This window comes from Oncorhynchus gorbuscha, linkage group LG01 (assembly GCF_021184085.1).
Source record: "Oncorhynchus gorbuscha isolate QuinsamMale2020 ecotype Even-year linkage group LG01, OgorEven_v1.0, whole genome shotgun sequence".
Taxonomy (NCBI): Eukaryota; Metazoa; Chordata; class Actinopteri; order Salmoniformes; family Salmonidae; genus Oncorhynchus; species Oncorhynchus gorbuscha.
In genome coordinates, this window is record NC_060173.1 from 32,341,538 (window position 1) to 32,361,418 (window position 19,881).

The 19,881-nt window shown below is 44.2% G+C and overlaps 1 protein-coding gene across 4 annotated transcripts in view; it reads right to left on the reverse strand.

Annotated features, from left to right (window-relative positions):
- LOC124036170 (voltage-dependent calcium channel subunit alpha-2/delta-1) overlaps window positions 1-19,881 on the reverse strand; it is a 132,818-nt gene that overhangs the window by 30,779 nt on the left and 82,158 nt on the right. For 2 of the 4 annotated variants that reach the window (XM_046350420.1, XM_046350400.1), the window contains exons 18-25: window positions 15,831-15,905; window positions 11,129-11,185; window positions 10,431-10,502; window positions 10,214-10,275; window positions 9,777-9,853; window positions 3,693-3,753; window positions 3,372-3,466; window positions 2,578-2,659 (exon numbers count right to left, since the gene is read on the reverse strand). In XM_046350420.1, the coding sequence (XP_046206376.1) occupies window positions 2,578-2,659; window positions 3,372-3,466; window positions 3,693-3,753; window positions 9,777-9,853; window positions 10,214-10,275; window positions 10,431-10,502; window positions 11,129-11,185; window positions 15,831-15,905 (581 nt within the window). Of the gene's footprint in view, window positions 1-2,577; window positions 2,660-3,371; window positions 3,467-3,692; window positions 3,754-9,776; window positions 9,854-10,213; window positions 10,276-10,430; window positions 10,503-11,128; window positions 11,201-15,830; window positions 15,906-19,881 lie in introns of all 4 variants that reach the window. The other 2 variants (XM_046350409.1, XM_046350391.1) reach the window with 1 other exon arrangement.

Genomic DNA, 19,881 nt, shown 5'->3' on the forward strand with positions numbered 1-19,881 from the left:
GAGAGGATCTGCAGAGAAGAATGGGAGAAACTCCCCAAATACAGGTGTGTCACGCTTGCAAAGACATACCCAAGAGGACTCGAGGCTGTAATCACTGCCAAAGGTGCTTCAACATAGTGCTGAGTAAATGGTCTGAATACCTTTGTAAATGTGATATTTCCGTTTTTATACTTTTCATAAATTTGCAAAAAATTTGAAAATCTGTTTTTATTTTGTCATTCTGGGGTATTGTGTGTAGATCGATGAGGAAAAAACTGCAATTTAGTCAATTTTAGAATAAGGCTGTAACATAATAAAATATGGAAACAGGAAAGGAGTCTGAATACTTTCTGAATGCACTGTATGTGTATTTCACACTATATTGATGTAAAATTACTATGATGCTTGTATGGGATGCCAACCTCAACACGTTCATGTCATCTGAACCAATCAATTGCATTTACAGTTATAATTGACTGACTACCACCATTGATTTCTGTATGCTAGCTATACTAACGGGAGTTAGCATTTAGCAGTCACTTCTAAACCTGAAAAGGGACAACTTCTAAATGTTATGCAGCGAAAACAGCCAAATATCCAAATAACACTTAAGTAACCACATTGTGGGTTTGTTACAATACATACTGTAAATCAAATCAAATCAAATGTTATTTGTCACATACACATGGTTAGCAGTTGTTAATGCGAGTGTAGCGAAATGCTTGTGCTTCTAGTTCCGACAATGCAGTAATAACCAACAAGTAATCTAACTAACAATTCCAAAACTACTGTCTTATACACAGTGTAAGGGGATAAAGATTATGTACATAAAGATATATGAATGAGTGATGGTACAGAGCAGCATAGGCAAGATACAGTAGATGGTATCGAGTACAGTATATACATATGAGATGAGTATGTAAACAAAGTGGCATAGTTACAGTGGCTAGCGATACATGTATTACATAAAGATGCAGTAGATGATATACAGTATATACGTATACATATGAGATGAATAATGTAGGGTATGTAAACATTATATTAAGTAGCATTGTTTAAAGTGGCTAGTGATATATTTTACACCAATTCCCATTATTAAAGTAGCTTGAGTTGTGTCAGTGTGTTGGCAGCAGCCACTCAATGTTAGTGGTGGCTGTTTAACAGTCTGATGGCCTTGAGATAGAAGCTGTTTTTCAGTCTCTCGGTCCCAGCTTTGATGCACCTGTACTGACCTCGCCTTCTGGATGATTGCGGGGTGAACAGGCAGTGGCTCGGGTGGTTGTTGTCCTTGATGATCTTTATGGCCTTCCTGTAACACCAGGTGGTGTAGGTGTCCTGGAGGGCAGGTAGTTTACCCCCCGGTGATGCGTTGTGCAGACCTCACTACCCTCTGGAGAGCCTTACGGTTGTGGGCGGAGCAGTTGCTGTACCAGGCGGTGATACTGCCCGCCAGGATGCTCTCGATTGTGCATCTGTAGAAGTTTGTGAGTGCTTTTGGTGACAAGCCAAATTTCTTTAGCCTCCTGTGGTTGAAGAGGCGCTGCTGCGCCTTCTTCACAATGCTGTCTGTGTGAGTGGACCAATTCTGTTTGTCTGTGATGTGTATGCCGAGGAACTTAAAACTTGCTACCCTCTCCACTACTGTCTCGTCGTTGTTGGTAATCAAGCCTACCACTGTTGTGTCGTCCGCAAACTTGATGATTGAGTTGGAGGCGTGCGTGGCCACGCAGTCGTGGGTGAACAGGGAGTACAGGAGAGGGCTCAGAACGCACCCTTGTGGGGCCCCAGTGTTGAGGATCAGCGGGGTGGAGATGTTGTTGCCTACCCTAAATTATGACGGATATGTTAAAACGGATTTGTTCAAATCAGATTTGTTGAATGTGTGCCAATCTGGTCAATGGAAGCATCGCCTCATTTACCACATCTATAACAGAGGCTCAGGGACCATCTCGATTAATCACAGAGGCATGAGCTAAATATTCCACTGTCTTTGAAGCCCACCTCGCTCTCCCAGGAGAAATCACTAGTCCATCTGAACTATGTGTGTCTTGGAGAGCCCTACAAAGAGGCCTACACATCACTGTGTCCAGAACATTTGAAAATAAATTGTTGTATTCCCTGAGAGTCACTTATCTTTATGTCCTAATTCTTTGAGTTCTTTATTCAGTAAATTGTTCCTGTTTATGTGAGCATGTGTGTGTATGGCGTGATGAATGCATGTTGAGGTAATTACTGTGGTGTCTTCAGAACACACCATGTTTTGGCATAGCTGGTCCTGTGTCTTTCTTTGATCATATTTTACTGGTAAAACACAGACAAGACTCTCATAGCAACAGACATTAGCAAATAGCAGTACTAGCTGCCTGGTGTTTCTCCAAAAAGACATCAACAAGATGGGGAGTCGACTAACTGTCTATATGACTCATGTAACTGACTCAATGTGTACATGTAGATGATGCCCTGATGGCGGTCAGTGTGTGTGTGTGTGTGTGAGAGAGAGAGAGTGTGCGCGTGTGTGCATGTGTGTGTGTGTGCGCGCATGTGTGTGTGTGTGCGCGTGTGTGTAGGTGTGTGTGTGTAAGTGCGTGTGACACTCACAATGACTGCTCCTTCCACAGTTTGACCAGATCAGCAGTCAACCCAGCGTCCAACAGCAGCCTACTGACCAGAGTCACATTACCTAGACAGGAAGACGTTGTTACTGAAGTATCTTCCACAGTAAACCCCTTGGTAAACTGCAAGGACGACACATAGGAGTTTAGATGGCTTGAGCTTGCTTTGACAACACAGAGGACATTGCAATCCATTATCTTAAGAATTTGTTCTTAACTGACTTGCCTAGTTAAATAAAGGTCAAATAAAGTAATAAAATAAAAAAGCTGACACCGAGGACATTGATAGGATCTCCAGTAGCTGATACCCATTAGATGATGACACTATAGAGGTTCTGAGTCACACAGTAGCATGACAACATCAGGTTCTAGAAGCTCAGTCGATCAGGATGATATCAGACTACACTAATCCAATGCCTACCGCTAATCAAACGCCTCTCTCGGACCTTCACAGGGCTATGGAACACCATTAAATCAAAGTGGTGGGAAACCCTCCTGACTCCCCCCCACTAAACCCTCCCCCTGGGTGGGTATAATAGGTAGAGGAATTCCATCTGTGTGTGTGTGTGTGTGTGTGTGTGTGTGTGTGTGTGTGTGTGTGTGTGTGTGTGTGTGTGTGTGTGTGTGTGTGTGTGTGTGTGTGTGTGTGTGTGTGTGTGTGTGTGTGTGTGTGTGTGCGCGTGCGTGCGTGCGTGTGTGTGCGTATGTATGAGTATGTGTGTGCGTGCATGCGTGGGTTGTATGTGCGCCTGCGAGTGTTAAGCAGCCATGGTAACTTACATGGCTCTTCCAGTGTGTTCCTGTCTATGAACTGGTTGAAGTCCAAGAGGAACTGGGTGTTGTTGTCGTTGTCTTTCAAGCCTTTGCAGTACTCCCTACAGAAATAGCAGACGCTGTATATTAGACACATTACATCTCAAATTCAACATCCGTACAACATCAAACTCCTTCTATAACTTCTACCTAATTCTACACTGTGCTCCTCAATCCCAGCATAAACTGTGGAATAACCAGAAACTCCTAGTGAGTACACTTCAGGAGTAACAATGGTTCAAAATGGAGGTGGTGGAGGAGATTCAGATGTCGGCTGTAGCCACTCACCTTGGGGCGATGAAGGTGTATCCCAACTCATCAAACATCTCCACCCGCAGAGTGTCCATGGCTGAAGAGAATAGAGGCATCTTTAGAACCTTACACACTCTGTAGAGCAGGATTCATGGCCTATACAGCACACCAGACTGATCATTATGGAAATAAAGAACTGAAAGATGAATGAGTGAAACAAGACATGACAGAAAAAGAGAGAGACAATGATTATGGAGACAAACTCCCATCCATCTCCCCCCTACGACTTTTCACGGCTGTTAGGCCAGTACACTCTGCTGACTGTCACTGACAGGCCTTATCAAAAACACTGCGGTCCATTAACTCACTGACAGGCCTTATCTAGAACACTGCTGTCCATGAACTAACTGTCAGGCCTTATCTAAAACACTGCTGTCCATTAACTCACTGACAGGCCTTATCTAGAACACTGCTGTCCATGAACTAACTGTCAGGCCTTATCTAAAACACTGCTGTCCATTAACTCACTGACAGGCCTTATCTAAAACACTGCTGTCCATTAACTCACTGTCAGGCCTTATCTAAAACACTGCTGTCCATTAACTCACTGACAGGCCTTATCTAGAACACTGCTGTCCATTAACTCACTGTCAGGCCTTATCTAAAACACTGCTGTCCATTAACTCACTGACAGGCCTTATCTAGAACACTGCTGTCCATGAACTCACTGTCAGGCCTTATCTAGGACACTGCTGTCCATGAACTCACTGTCAGGCCTTATCTAAAACACTGCTGTCCATTAACTCACTGTCAGGCCTTATCTAGGACACTGCTGTCCATTAAGTCACTGACAGGCCTTACTGATGTCCATTAACTCACTGACAGGCCTTATCTAGAACACTGCTGTCCATTAAGTCTCTGACAGGCCTTACTGATGTCCATTAACTCACTGACAGGCCTTATCTAGAACACTGCTGTCCATTAAGTCACTGACAGGCCTTACTGATGTCCATTAAGTCACTGACAGGCCTTATCTTGAACACTGCTGTCCATTAAGTCACTGACAAACCTTACTGATGTCCATTAACTCACTGACAGGCCTTATCTAAAACACTGCTGTCCATTAACTCACTGACAGGCCTTATCTAAAACACTGCTGTCCATTAAGTCACTGACAGGCCTTACTGATGTCCATTAAGTCACTGACAGGCCTTATCTAGAACACTGCTGTCCATTCACTCACTGTCAGGCCTTACTGATGTCCATTAACTCACTGACAGGCCTTACTGATGTCCATTAAGTCACTGACAGGCCTTATCTAGAACACTGCTGTCCATTAACTCACTGTTAACTCACTGACAGGCCTTACTGATGTCCATTAACTCACTGACAGGCCTTATCTAAAACACTGATGTCCATTAACTCACTGACAGGCCTTATCTAGAACACTGCTGTCCATTAACTCACTGTCAGGCCTTATCTAGGACACTGCTCTCCATGAACTCACTGTCATGCCTTATCTAAAACACTGATGTACATTAACTCACTTTCAGGCCTTATCTAGGACACTGCTGTCCATGAACTCACTGACAGGCCTTATCTAGAACACTGCTGTTCATTAACTCACTGACAGGCCTTATCTAGAACACTGCTGTCCATTAACTCACTGTTAACTCACTGACAGGCCTTACTGATGTCCATTAACTCACTGACAGGCCTTATCTAGAACACTGCTGTCCATTAACTCACTGTCAGGCCTTATCTAGAACACGGCTGTCCATTAACTCACTGACAGGCCTTACTGATGTCCATTAACTCACTGACAGGCCTTATCTAGAACACTGCTGTCCATTAACTCACTGACAGGCCTTAATGATGTCCATTAACTCACTGACAGGCCTTATCTTGAACACTGACAGGCCTTATCTTGAACACTGCTGTCCATTAACTCACTGACAGAGACCTGGTTCATCTCAGCCACATACTGGTTAGAGTGATGACAGGTCAATGTGTGTCACACACACACACACACACACACACACACACACACACACACACACACACACACACACACACACACACACACACACACACACACACACACACACACACACACACACACACACACACACACACACACACACACACACACACACACACACACACACACACACACACACACACAGTTGAAGTCGGATATTTACATACACCTTAGCCAAATACATTTAAACTCAGTTTTTCACAATTCCTGACATTTAATCCCAGTAAAAATGTCATGTTTTAGGCGAGTTAGGATCATCACTTTATTTTAAGAATGTGAAATGTCAGAATAATAGCAGAGAGAATGATATATTTCAGCTTTTATTTCTTTCATCACAGTCAGAAGTTTACATACACTGAATTAGTATTCGGCAGCATTGCTTTTAAATGGTTTCATTTGGGTCAAATGTGTCGGGTGGCTTTCCACAAGCTTCCCACAATAAGTTGGGTGAATTTTGGCCCATTACTCCTTACAGAGCTTGTGTAACTGAGTCAGGTTTGTAGGATCCTGTCACACCCTGACATTAGAGAGCAGTTTTATTTCTCTATTTGGTTAGGTCAGGGTGTGATTTGGGGTGGCCATTCTATGTTGTCTATTTCTTTGTTTTTGGCCGAGTATGGTTCCCAATCAGAGGAAGCTGTCTAGCGTTGTCTCTGATTGGGGATCATATTTAGGCAGCCCCTTTTCCCACTTTCTGTTGTGGGATCTTGTATTTTTGTGTTGCATGTGTTTGCACTAGTAGCTTTACATTCGTTGAGTTGTTTATTGTTTTTTGGTGGAACATTTATTATTAAAGGAAAATGTACGCCTACCACGCTACACCTTGGTCTCATTCTAACAACGAACGTTACAGATCCTTGATCTCACACACTTTTTCAAACATTAGTTGGAAAAATGACTTGTGTCATGCACAAAGTAGATGTCCTAACCGACTTGCCAAAATTATAGTTTGTTAACAAGAAATTTGTGGAATGGTTAAAAAACTAGTTTTAATGACTCCAACCTATGTGAATGTGTACTTCCGACTTCAACTGTATTTGAGGTGCCGGATAGACAGGTAGAAAAGGTGTGGAGTGAAACTGAAGTGATGGAACAAGCAGACAAGGGGAAGAGGAATACTTGCCCTTCTGCCCTGTAGTGACCCCAGATAGAGAGAGAGAGAGGGAGGGAGTGGGAGTGAAAGAGAGAGGGGAGGGAGGGAAAGGAAGGAGATAGAGGGGAGGGAGAGGAAAGAGATAGGGGAGGGAGGGAAAGGAAGGAGAAGGAGAGAGAGAGATGGGGAGGGAGCGGGAGAGAAAGAGATAGGGGAGGGAGGGAAAGGAAGGAGATAGAGAGAGAGGGAGGGAGTGGGAGAGAAAGAGAGAGGGGAGGGAGGGAAAGGAAGGAGATAGAGGGGGAGGGGAGCGAAAGAGGAGGGGAGGGAGAAAAGAGAGAGGGGAGGGAGAGAGAGGAGAGAGAAGAGAGAGAGGGAGGGAGGGAGAGAAAGGAAGGAGGGAGGGAAAGGAAGGAGATAGAGAGAGAGGGAGGGAGAGAGAGAGGGGAGGGAGGGAAAGGAAGGAGATAGAGGGAGGGAGCGGGAGAGAAAGAGAGAGGGGAGGGAGCGGGAGGAAAGGAGGGCAGGGAGGGAAAGGAAGGAGATAGAGAGAGAGGGAGGGAGCAGGAGTGAAAGAGAGAGGGGAGGGAGGGAAAGGAAAGAGATAGAGAGAGAGAGAGGGAGGGAGCGGGAGAGAAAGAGAGAGAGGGAGAGGAGAGAGAGGGAGGGAGGGAGCGGGAGAGAAAGAGAGAGGGGAGGGAGGGAAAGGAAGGAGATAGAGAGGGAGCGGGAGAGAAAGAGAGAGGGGAGGGAGCGGGAGAGAAAGAGAGAGGGGAGGGAGGGAAAGGAAGGAGATAGAGGGAGGGAGCGGGAGAGAAAGAGAGAGAGGGAGGGAGGGAAAGGAAGGAGATAGAGAGAGAGGGAGGGAGCGGGAGAGAAAGAGAGAGGGGAGGGAGGGAAAGGAAGGAGATAGAGGGAGGGAGCGGGAGAGAAAGAGAGAGGGGATGGAGCGGGAGAGAAAGAGAGAGGGGAGGGAGGGAAAGGAAGGAGATAGAGAGAGAGGGAGGGAAAGGAAGGAGATAGAGAGAGAGAGGGAGGGAGCGGGAGAGAAAGAGAGAGGGGAGGGAGGGAAAGGAAGGAGATAGAGAGAGAGAGGGGGAGGGAGCGGGAGAGAAAGAGAGAGGGGAGGGAGGGAAAGGAAGGAGATAGAGAGAGAGGGAGGGAGCGGGAGAGAAAGAGAGAGGGGAGGGAGGGAAAGGAAGGAGATAGAGAGAGAGGGAGGGAGCAGGAGTGAAAGAGAGAGGGGAGGGAGGGAAAGGAAGGAGATAGAGAGAGAGGGAGGGAGCGGGAGAGAAAGAGAGGGGAGGGAGGGAAAGGAAGGAGATAGAGAGAGAGAGAGGGAGGGAGCGGGAGAGAAAGAGAGCGGGAGGGAGGGAAAGGAAGGAGATAGAGAGAGAGAAAACAGAACCATTGGGATGTCTTATCAAATTCATATTACAGCAATATAAGAAGTCTTAAAAAGAAGGGAAATCTGATCTAAAACAACCACGCTATCCAAACAGAGAGGTGCTACCATGCAGAGACCATGCAATACAGTACATTACATTCACAGAACATCCTCAGTTACTCCAGCACAGTATCTGTCTCTCCTATTATTCCACAGTATCTGTCTCTCCTATTATTCCACAGTATCTGTCTCTCCTATTATTCCACAGTATCTGTCTCTCCTATTATTCCACAGTATCTGTCTCTCCTATTATTCCACAGTATCTGTCTCTCCTATTATTCCACAGTATCTGTCTCTCCTATTATTCCACAGTATCTGTCTCTCCTATTATTCCACAGTATCTGTCTCTCCTATTATTCCACAGTATCTGTCTCTCCTATTATTCCACAGTATCTGTCTCTCCTATTATTCCACAGTATCTGTCTCTCCTATTATTCCACAGTATCTGTCTCTCCTATTATTCCACAGTATCTGTCTCTCCTATTATTCCACAGTATCTGTCTCTCCTATTATTCCATGTGACAGGCTTTGGCTTTGGATTTCACTATGTTCTTTCCAATAGAGTTCCTACACTCATAAAGACATCAATGTCCATCAATCAATCCCTTAACAGAAGACATCACGAGAAAAACGTCATTAAATTGATACAGTCATGCCAGCAGTCTGTGGAACCGTTTACTGATGGTTCAGTATGAAAAGGTTCATGACTATCTGGTGCATAATCAAAGAATTTCAATAGCATGTAAAACATGACAGGCAGATTTTAGGACATCTCATGTACGGACTGGGAAGGGTAGGAATCACATGGACCTCAGCTGTTCTCTCGTTTACTCTCTGTCAATACAGATTTGTCATTCCTTTTCCCTTCTTTCCTTCCATCTCGTTTCACCTCCTTTTGTTTCGCTCTGTCACTGTGTAGAATTAATATACTTCATCATGCAAACGCAGATACATGATCATGCAGAGACTGGACGACAGATGAGGAACAGTGAGTTATACACCAGGAAATAGACTACTTGCCCCATGGAGCTGTACGGATCCCATGAAGGGGCAGATAGAGGGAGGACAGGAGGGGAACATTAAAGTCAAGAGAGTTGGATAGTTTGTAGAGGTGGATTTATCATGTACATCAGAGGTACAGTACAGGAACCATGTGATAAAGCCTCGATGAGTAGTTATAAACCAGATCTGGGTAGAGAAAGAGGTGCAGACAGGCAGGCTGTGTAAGGTAACATGCCTCCTCTGCCCTCAGATTCAAAGAAAGGGAACAGGGGAACAAGAGATGGAAAACAGAAAGAGAAAGAACAAGGAGGGCGGGGTGGAGTGCATCAAAGCTGATGGAGGGAGGGAGGGAAGAAGAGATAGGAAGTATGTGATCTGGGAGAGGGTGAGTAGGGAGAGAGAGAGAGACATCAGCCGATTGGACCATGGGGCCATACTACAAAGGACAAACTTTGGCAAAACTCACTGATTTGAGAGAGCAAAGTTGCTGTGGTGTGTTTCTTTTGTGGCTGCATGCCTGGGTGTGTGTGTTCTCACCCATGGCCTGTCTGATAGTGTCTCCCAGTTTGGCCTGTATGTAGTGTTCACTGTAGGTAGGCAGGACCAGGGCCAAGCTGCGGAAATAAAGGTATTGTCATTATATAGGACCCTGTCCTTTCTCTGTTGACACACTGATGCTTGGAAAAACATGTACCATTGACAAGGTGACAGAACACTGAACATCTGCATTTAAACACATTTCAGTAGTTGAAAAAGGGGTTTTACTGTGATGGAGAGGGACAGAGAGTGCCCCCTACTGGCCAGACCTGATCATATTCATGAAGTAGAGATGTTCGTCACGTAACAGCAATCTATCTAATCCTTTCAGATCACTACACGTTTGTAGTGCCCCCTACTGGCCAGACCAGGAGATATGGCAAGGGGTTAAAGATTGTTTCTGGACTGGGTCAACATCTTTCAGTCCTCCTGCCTACCTGTAGTCTGTTCCATTGACCTGAGCCCAGGTGTACGTCCTTACTCCTCTGTCGATGTATCTCTGTCAGCGAACACACAGAGGTGTTAAAACAGTCATAATTCTAAATTGTAAACTACACGTAACTTACTTCAACCTAAGTCATGCACTGATGTCACTAGGAGATGTATAAGTGAGAATTAGTACTATTATGTGTCTTACATTGGTGCTGATCTCACCTCATCCTGAGTTTTAACTAGAGTCTCTATGGTCTCTTCACCTGGGTTCCCATCTATCATCATTCTCCTGATCTACACACACACACACACACACACACACACACACACACACACACACACACACACACACACACACACACACACACACACACACACACACACACACACACACACACACACACACACACACACACACACACACACACACACACACACACACACACACACACACACACACACACACACACACACACACACACACACACACACACACACAGAGAGAGACAGAGCGAGAGCGAGAGAGAGAGATAATGCATGCATGGTTTTGTGTGTGTGAAAGATAAAATAAATATAAAAAGATATCTTCTTCAACTGTACCCGTGTCAAATGTGTGAACGGTTACAGGGTCTGATCTCAATACCGTTCTCTCTCAAAATACAGTGCACATCTGTACACCAGCGAGAGAGAAAGAAAAGAATAAGAACAAGGAGATCGGTAGCACATCTATGTGCTGAACCTCCCTCTTGGAGTGTCTATGTATATGATAGAAGCAGGATGAAAGGAGAGGGAGCGACAGACAGAGTGGGGTATCCACTGCATCTGTAAACATGTCCTCTCATTTACAGCCAGTCACTGTATGAATCACACTCAATTGACTGGAGACTGGACACAACTAGCACCTGTGTGTGTGTGTTTACCTGGACTTTGATGTCGTTCTCCAGTTCAGCATCGAGGAAGTCCAGAGTGACAGGTTCCTGGAATTTAGGATTCTGAGGAGATGTGAGTGTTTAGTCTGGTGGATGAGTTACCACGAAACACACACACACACTCTCTCATTCTTGTATATTTAATAGCATGACTTGTTTGATATCGGTCCCCCTGAAGCATGTTGAGTTGCTACAGTGAGTTGTAATGAAACGCAGTAGACCAGTAGAAGCCAAACAGATATATTTGACTAAAACAAACATTTCAGACATTGCTTACATTTGTATATGATCACGTCTCTCTATTTTGCGTGGGAATACATGGAAACAGATTTCTTTAATACAAATTACTTGGAGCTCATTTCATGGTGTATTTACAGTCTTTAATATCCAACAATGAAAATGTAAAAACTAAAAACTTGCTCAGAAAACTTGGGAGGCCAAATAAAATCAGCACCGCCAGTTGGGAAACCCAGTAGACTGTGTAATGTTTCAGTCAGGGGTTCTTAGCATGGCGTCAGGCCATAGAGTAAAACTCTGCTCCTTACCCTATCCTGTTATCGTGTTCTACAGTATATACTGTACATTCAGACAAAGAGCCTAGTTTATACAGCTGAGAACCAACTGACCCGGAATACTCCAGCTTGTGTGTGTGTTGCATGCATGATGGTTGAGTCCGTGTGTGTGTTGAGTGGGTGCCTGCTTGAGTCAGTGTGTGTGTGTGTGTGTGTGTGTGTGTGTGTGTGTGTGTGTGTGTGTGTGTGTGTGTGTGTGTGTGTGTGTGTGTGTGTGTGTGTGTGTGTGTGTGTGTGTGTGTGTGTGTGTGTGTGTGTGTGTGTGTGTGTGTGTGATACAGACGAACTGTAGACTGTGTTAATGTCAGTAGTTAAACCCTCAGTGCGTATCAGGGACTTTCTAATGTTATAAAGTAGCAGCAGTAATCCAGAACTACTTTGTTAAGGCACCAGTAAATGGATGGAACCTGATACTCTGTCTCCTAGCAACGCTGCTCTACCTTTAGACTGTATACATGTTTTAGAAGGTTCATATGGATTTAGTTTCTGCAAAAGCTACATAAACACACTGTGATGATGATGATTAAATGATCCTTACATTGGATGAAGAGAGAAAAGACAGACGGAACCGTGGAGAAAAAGGAGGATGATGAAGAGGATCTCAGCATGAAAAAAAAATATTAAAAATAAAAAAATTGTTAGAGGCCATAAGATGATACAGAACATATAAGCACATTAAATAAACAGTCAAATTAAGGAGAGAGGATGAAACTTACAATATACAGAGAAAGAAAGAAAGAAAGAAAGAAAGAAAGAAAGAAAGAAAGAAAGAAAGAAAGAAAGAAAGAAAGAAAGAAAGAAAGAGAGTCTCAAAGTGAATGGGTGGGTGAGAGAGATCAAAATCCAACTCCAAATGTAGCGAGGGATTTATGTGATGAATATGAAATGGGTTTTCTATTCAACCACAAATCACACACATACTGAAACACAAGAACAAGAGAGAAAAGAGAGAATGTGTTCCAAGGTCACCCTCCATATTCACACACCCCTCTGTTTCTCTGATCACACATGCACACGCAAACAGATCATACACAGTAAGATTGACCATGCCCTTTCACTGGAATGCTTTACAGTGATGTACCAGAGGGATTATGGACATGATTTACAAAGCAAGTGTATGATTTGAATATAAATAGGAATTCATGACAATAGTGCACAGATGGACTCATACAGTTTCATGAATTGATCCATCAAGTCCCAGTGAGAAAGACAAACCAGTAGCAGTACTAGGAAGGGACCTGCTGTAACCTGTTCATGTCATCATGTGTTAGTTCAGCCTCCCTCCCTCCCTCCCTCCCTCCCTCCCTCCCTCCCTCCCTCCCTCCCTCCCTCCCTCCCTCCCTCCCTCCCTCCCTCCCTCCCCCTCCCCCCCTCCCTCCCTCCCTCCCTCCCTCCCTCCCTCCCTCCCTCTAGGACCTACACTTCTCCCTCCCTCCCTCCCTCCCTCCCTCCCTCCCTCCCTCCCTCCCTCCCTCCCTCCCTCCCTCCCTTTAGGACCTACACTTCTCCCTCCCTCCCTCTAGGACCCACTTCTCCCTCCCTCCCTCCCTCCCTCCCTCCCTCCCTCCCTCCCTGTAGGACCTACCCTTCTCTCCATCTCCCTCTCTCACACACAGGTGCATACACCCAAACTTCTAGACAATGACACAACATAATGACAACATGACAGATGGCTTAGAGGAAAGAAACAGTTTAACAGAACATGTGAAAGAGTCAAATAAACAGTGGGTAACATTTCGCTAATTATGTGACCGTCTACTTGACTAATAACAACTAGTCACTATTACTTTCTATTCCACCCACTGAGTATGGCTGCTCTAAGACTACAACAGCAGCAGGAAAACACTGACCACGCTACTGTTCATCTGAAGTGTGTTTACTGATTGGAATGATTCAAAATTCAAGAGGCTCTCTCACATCTGAGCCATCTTTGTTGCAGGCGCATTGTAGCAATAAAATTCATGAAGGAAAAGAGAAACCCGCACACTGCTCTGGATAGTATCACTATTTATTATTAAGCTTTACATATCGGCCTCAAGGCCTTCGTCAGAGATTTTGTGAGTGCTTGTAATTTGCACCCTTAAGTAGACATTGCTCCACCCACATCCATTTAGTGCATGGAATGGGGTTAAATTCAAGGAAAATTAAATGTGAATTTTATAAATATTCAAATAAAACTTATTAAACACTGATTGGAAAGATTGAAAATTATGCTTTGGTTCCTTCAACCTTTTCTATTCAATTGTTCTGAAATCAAATAGCAGTGTGTGTGTGTGTGTGTGTGTGTGTGTGTGTGTGTGTGTGTGTGTGTGTGTGTGTGTGTGTGTGTGTGTGTGGGGGGGGGGGTGATTTGGAGGCGTGGCTTATTGGGATGTGGCTTCCAGGTTGTTATTTTTGCCAACCTGTGAAAGTGAATGTCATTATTGTGGTCTGTTTTATTCCTTATTCAAAATGAAACTTGCCAGTGTCTGTAATGATACTTGCATAAGTGCATGCGATACTTAAGAGCCTGACAATTGTTATAAGTTAAGGTATCCAATCATTGGTTACGATATTGTTGCTACTTAATATGAAAGTCTTGTGTAAAGAATATGTTCAGAAACATAACTTCATGTCGTATAACTCATAGGTAATTCCATATTAAAAAGTGAACTTGGAACAAGATGAAAACATGGGATGTATTTACATGAAATATTAGTTTGTATTTGTTATTTATTGGGTTTAACCAAAGGGGGAAAGTAAGTTGAGTGCTGAAAGAAATAGGTTGCAACTTAAAATATAGGATTGATAAAAATCAAATAAAACAGTTGACATTGAATCATATATTTGGTTTCAACAAATGTAGTATTTTTTTAATGAGAAAACATAACTCATTTACTTGTAACCAGTCAAGTAATTTTCTTTGGTTGATCCAAGGAGTCATATTGTAGTGTACCATCACTTTAGCAGAGTTTACTGGACACACACACTCCAATCAATGATCTAACAGTTAAAGACCAGCCCTAAGGGTTACTAGTCTACATCTATAATATGTTGTACTAAAGGACATCTACTATCTCTCTACTCTCTCTCTCTCACCTCATGGAGTGTGATGGCACACCCTCCAATCAATGATCTAACAGTTAAAGACCAGCCCTAAGGGTTACTAGTCTACATCTATAATATGTTCTACTAAAGGACATCTACTATCTCTCTATCCTACTCTCTCTCTCTCACCTCATGGAAGTGTGATGGCATACGGCTTATTGAGTCTTGTCTTGTGGTTACGGATCCTTTTCTAACAGACACATAATGAGAGAGATGCAGGGAGCTTTTCAGTGGGAGACAACATCTCCATTTGATAATATGAATCTGGATAAGAGCGTCTGCTAAATGACTTAAATGTAAATGTAAATGTAAATGAATTCATTGGCCAGGCACTATTATCTCAATAGAATATACACGTTAACACATACAGTATGTGGCCAGGCGGGACTCAAACCCTGACCGTTGCAACCTTCAATAGAGGGTGGTGTCTGTAGCATATTTCAGCATGGTTCAAATCACATTAGTCAGAACAAGGCCTTCTGATGGCATTCATCTCTGATCCCCTCTCTGTAACAGACCCTGACTGACACACTCACACACATGGTCCCTCCTTAGGAAACCTATACAACACTGTACAAGACCTCCAGTCACAGTGCATGTGTGTGTATGAATAGATTGGATCCATGAGTGTGTGTCCATGTTGATTAGTGTTTTGAGGATGTGGTTGGATGAGATATTAACATGTGTCCCAGGCCTTGTTGAACACAACAAGCCCCAACAGAGAGCCCGCGGGCCTGGGCAACACATGGCCCTCTGCAGCCTGTCAAGTCCTGGCCAGGCGGGTGTTGAGGAGGAGGTCGGTAGAGGAGGAGAGGAAAGAGGGGAGGAATAGAAGAGGTACTGTAGGGAGGAGCAGTGGGTTGTGTTTCTCTAAAGGTGGCTCAGGAGCATTATGGTGGCCTGTGGTTAGACATACTGCTACGATCATGTGTGGGTTCATATGAACATGAATAGCAAGCATAGTAGCACCTCAGAATGAGTTGGGATTGTAAGACATGAGGTAACAGAATAGAAGAGGTAGAGATAGTATATACCTTAGGTTGGAGGTTGGGGTGTAGCAGTACATATCCATTGGGGTCGATGGCAAAATAATAGCCATTAGGTCCAATCTGAGGAGTGGAGGAACAGAGAGGGTTGGTGGAGACAGTTGAACATATTTTGTATACTACAGGGAACATGAATGTGTACTCACTACATCCCTGTTCTGGGTTATTAGAGTATCGATCATAAACATGATTGAGTTCATATGATAGAGGGCAGGGCTGTCAGAGTAAGTCTGTTATTTTCAGGCAAATAATTTGGACAAAACAAAATGATACGAGCACGTCTTGTTTATGACGCCGTTGACACCAATTGTGAAATAAGGCCACAATCGGTCAATTATTTATTCGGAACAGGTTACGTTTGTTTGTCTTCTCGCATGCGAAAATAAGCTGTAGACCAATATAAATTGTTATCTGGGAAACTGCCTCTGACAGGTCTGTGGGTTCATAGTGTGAATTCATTAATTCATCAATTGCTCTCTGCCTGTTTTTTTCCATTTGCAACGCATCAGTGCAGCACCATGTTCATTGAATCAATGTGATCACATCACACCAGAGATATACAGGTCGCTCTCGCCGTTGTCCCATGTTCATTGAATCAATGTGATCACATCACACCAGAGATATACAGGTCGCTCTCGCCGTTGTCCCATGTTCATTGAATCAATGTGATCACATCACACCAGAGATATACAGGTCGCTCTCCCATGCCGTTGTCCCATGTTCATTGAATCAATGTGATCACATCACACCAGAGATATACAGGTCGCTCTCGCCGTTGTCCCATGTTCATTGAATCAATGTGATCACATCACACCAGAGATATACAGGTCGCTCTCGCCGTTGTCCCATGTTCATTGAATCAATGTGATCACATCACACCAGAGATATACAGGTCGCTCTCGCCGTTGTCCCATGTTCATTGAATCAATGTGATCACATCACACCAGAGATATACAGGTCGCTCTCGCCGTTGTCCCATGTTCATTGAATCAATATGATCACATCACACCAGAGATATACAGGTCGCTCTCGCCGTTGTCCCATGTTCATTGAATCAATGTGATCACATCACACCAGAGATATACAGGTCGCTCTAGCCGTTGTCCCATGTTCATTGAATCAATGTGATCACATCACACCAGAGATATACAGGTCGCTCTCGCCGTTGTCCCATGTTCATTGAATCAATGTGATCACATCACACCAGAGATATACAGGTCGCTCTCGCCGTTGTCCCATGTTCATTGAATCAATGTGATCACATCACACCAGAGATATACAGGTCGCTCTCGCCGTTGTCCCATGTTCATTGAATCAATGTGATCACATCACACCAGAGATATACAGGTCGCTCTAGCCGTTGTCCCATGTTCATTGAATCAATGTGATCACATCACACCAGAGATATACAGGTCGCTCTAGCCGTTGTCCCATGTTCATTGAATCAATGTGATCACATCACACCAGAGATATACAGGTCGCTCTCGCCGTTGTCCCATGTTCATTGAATCAATGTGATCACATCACACCAGAGATATACAGTTCATTGAATCAATGTGATCACATCACACCAGAGATATACTCTAGCCGTTGTCCCATGTTTATTGAATCAATGTGATCACATCACACCAGAGATATACAGGTCGCTCTAGCCGTTGTCCCATGTTCATTGAATCAATGTGATCACATCACACCAGAGATATACAGGTCGCTCGTTGTCCCATGTTCATTGAATCAATGTGATCACATCACACCAGAGATATACAGGTCGCTCTCGCCGTTGTCCCATGTTCATTGAATCAATGTGATCACATCACACCAGAGATATACAGGTCGCTCTCGCCGTTGTCCCATGTTCATTGAATCAATGTGATCACATCACACCAGAGATATACAGGTCGCTCTCGCCGTTGTCCCATGTTCATTGAATCAATGTGATCACATCACACCAGAGATATACAGGTCGCTCTAGCCGTTGTCCCATGTTCATTGAATCAATGTGATCACATCACACCAGAGATATACAGGTCGCTCTAGCCGTTGTCCCATGTTCATTGAATCAATGTGATCACATCACACCAGAGATATACAGGTCGCTCTAGCCGTTGTCCCATGTTCATTGAATCAATGTGATCACATCACACCAGAGATATACAGGTCGCTCTCGCCGTTGTCCCATGTTCATTGAATCAATGTGATCACATCACACCAGAGATATACAGGTCGCTCTCGCCGTTGTCCCATGTTCATTGAATCAATGTGATCACATCACACCAGAGATATACAGGTCGCTCTAGCCGTTGTCCCATGTTCATTGAATCAATGTGATCACATCACACCAGAGATATACAGGTCGCTCTAGCCGTTGTCCCATGTTCATTGAATCAATGTGATCACATCACACCAGAGATATACAGGTCGCTCTAGCCGTTGTCCCATGTTCATTGAATCAATGTGATCACATCACACCAGAGATATACAGGTCGCTCTCGCCGTTGTCCCATGTTCATTGAATCAATGTGATCATCACATCACACCAGAGATATACAGGTCGCTCTAGCCGTTGTCCCATGTTCATTGAATCAATGTGATCACATCACACCAGAGATATACAGGTCGCTCTCGCCGTTGTCCCATGTTCATTGAATCAATGTGATCACATCACACCAGAGATATACAGGTCGCTCTAGCCGTTGTCCCATGTTCATTGAATCAATATGATCACATCACACCAGAGATATACAGGTCGCTCTAGCCGTCCCGTTGTCCCATGTTCATTGAATCAATGTGATCACATCACACCAGAGATATACAGGTCGCTCTAGCCGTTGTCCCATGTTCATTGAATCAATGTGATCACATCACACCAGAGATATACAGGTCGCTCTCGCCGTTGTCCCATGTTCATTGAATCAATGTGATCACATCACACCAGAGATATACAGGTCGCTCTCGCCGTTGTCCCATGTTCATTGAATCAATGTGATCACATCACACCAGAGATATACAGGTCGCTCTCGCCGTTGTCCCATGTTCATTGAATCAATGTGATCACATCACACCAGAGATATACAGGTCGCAGAGATATACTCTAGCCGTTGTCCCATGTTCATTGAATCAATGTGATCACATCACACCAGAGATATACAGGTCGCTCTCGCCGTTGTCCCATGTTCATTGAATCAATGTGATCACATCACACCAGAGATATACAGGTCGCTCTAGCCGTTGTCCCATGTTCATTGAATCAATGTGATCACATCACACCAGAGATATACAGGTCGCTCTCGCCGTTGTCCCATGTTCATTGAATCAATGTGATCACATCACACCAGAGATATACAGGTCGCTCTCGCCGTTGTCCCATGTTCATTGAATCAATGTGATCACATCACACCAGAGATATACAGGTCGCTCTCGCCGTTGTCCCATGTTCATTGAATCAATGTGATCACATCACACCAGAGATATACAGGTCGCTCTAGCCGTTGTCCCATGTTCATTGAATCAATGTGATCACATCACACCAGAGATATACAGGTCGCTCTCGCCGTTGTCCCATGTTCATTGAATCAATGTGATCACATCACACCAGAGATATACAGGTCGCTCTAGCCGTTGTCCCATGTTCATTGAATCAATGTGATCACATCACACCAGAGATATACAGGTCGCTCTCGCCGTTGTCCCATGTTCATTGAATCAATGTGATCACATCACACCAGAGATATACAGGTCGCATGTTCATTGAATCAATGTGATCACATCACACCAGAGATATACCGCTCGCCGTTGTCCCATGTTCATTGAATCAATGTGATCACATCACACCAGAGATATACAGGTCGCTCTCGCCGTTGTCCCATGTTCATTGAATCAATGTGATCACATCACACCAGAGATATACAGGTCGCTCTAGCCGTTGTCCCATGTTCATTGAATCAATGTGATCACATCACACCAGAGATATACAGGTCGCTCTAGCCGTTGTCCCATGTTCATTGAATCAATGTGATCACATCACACCAGAGATATACAG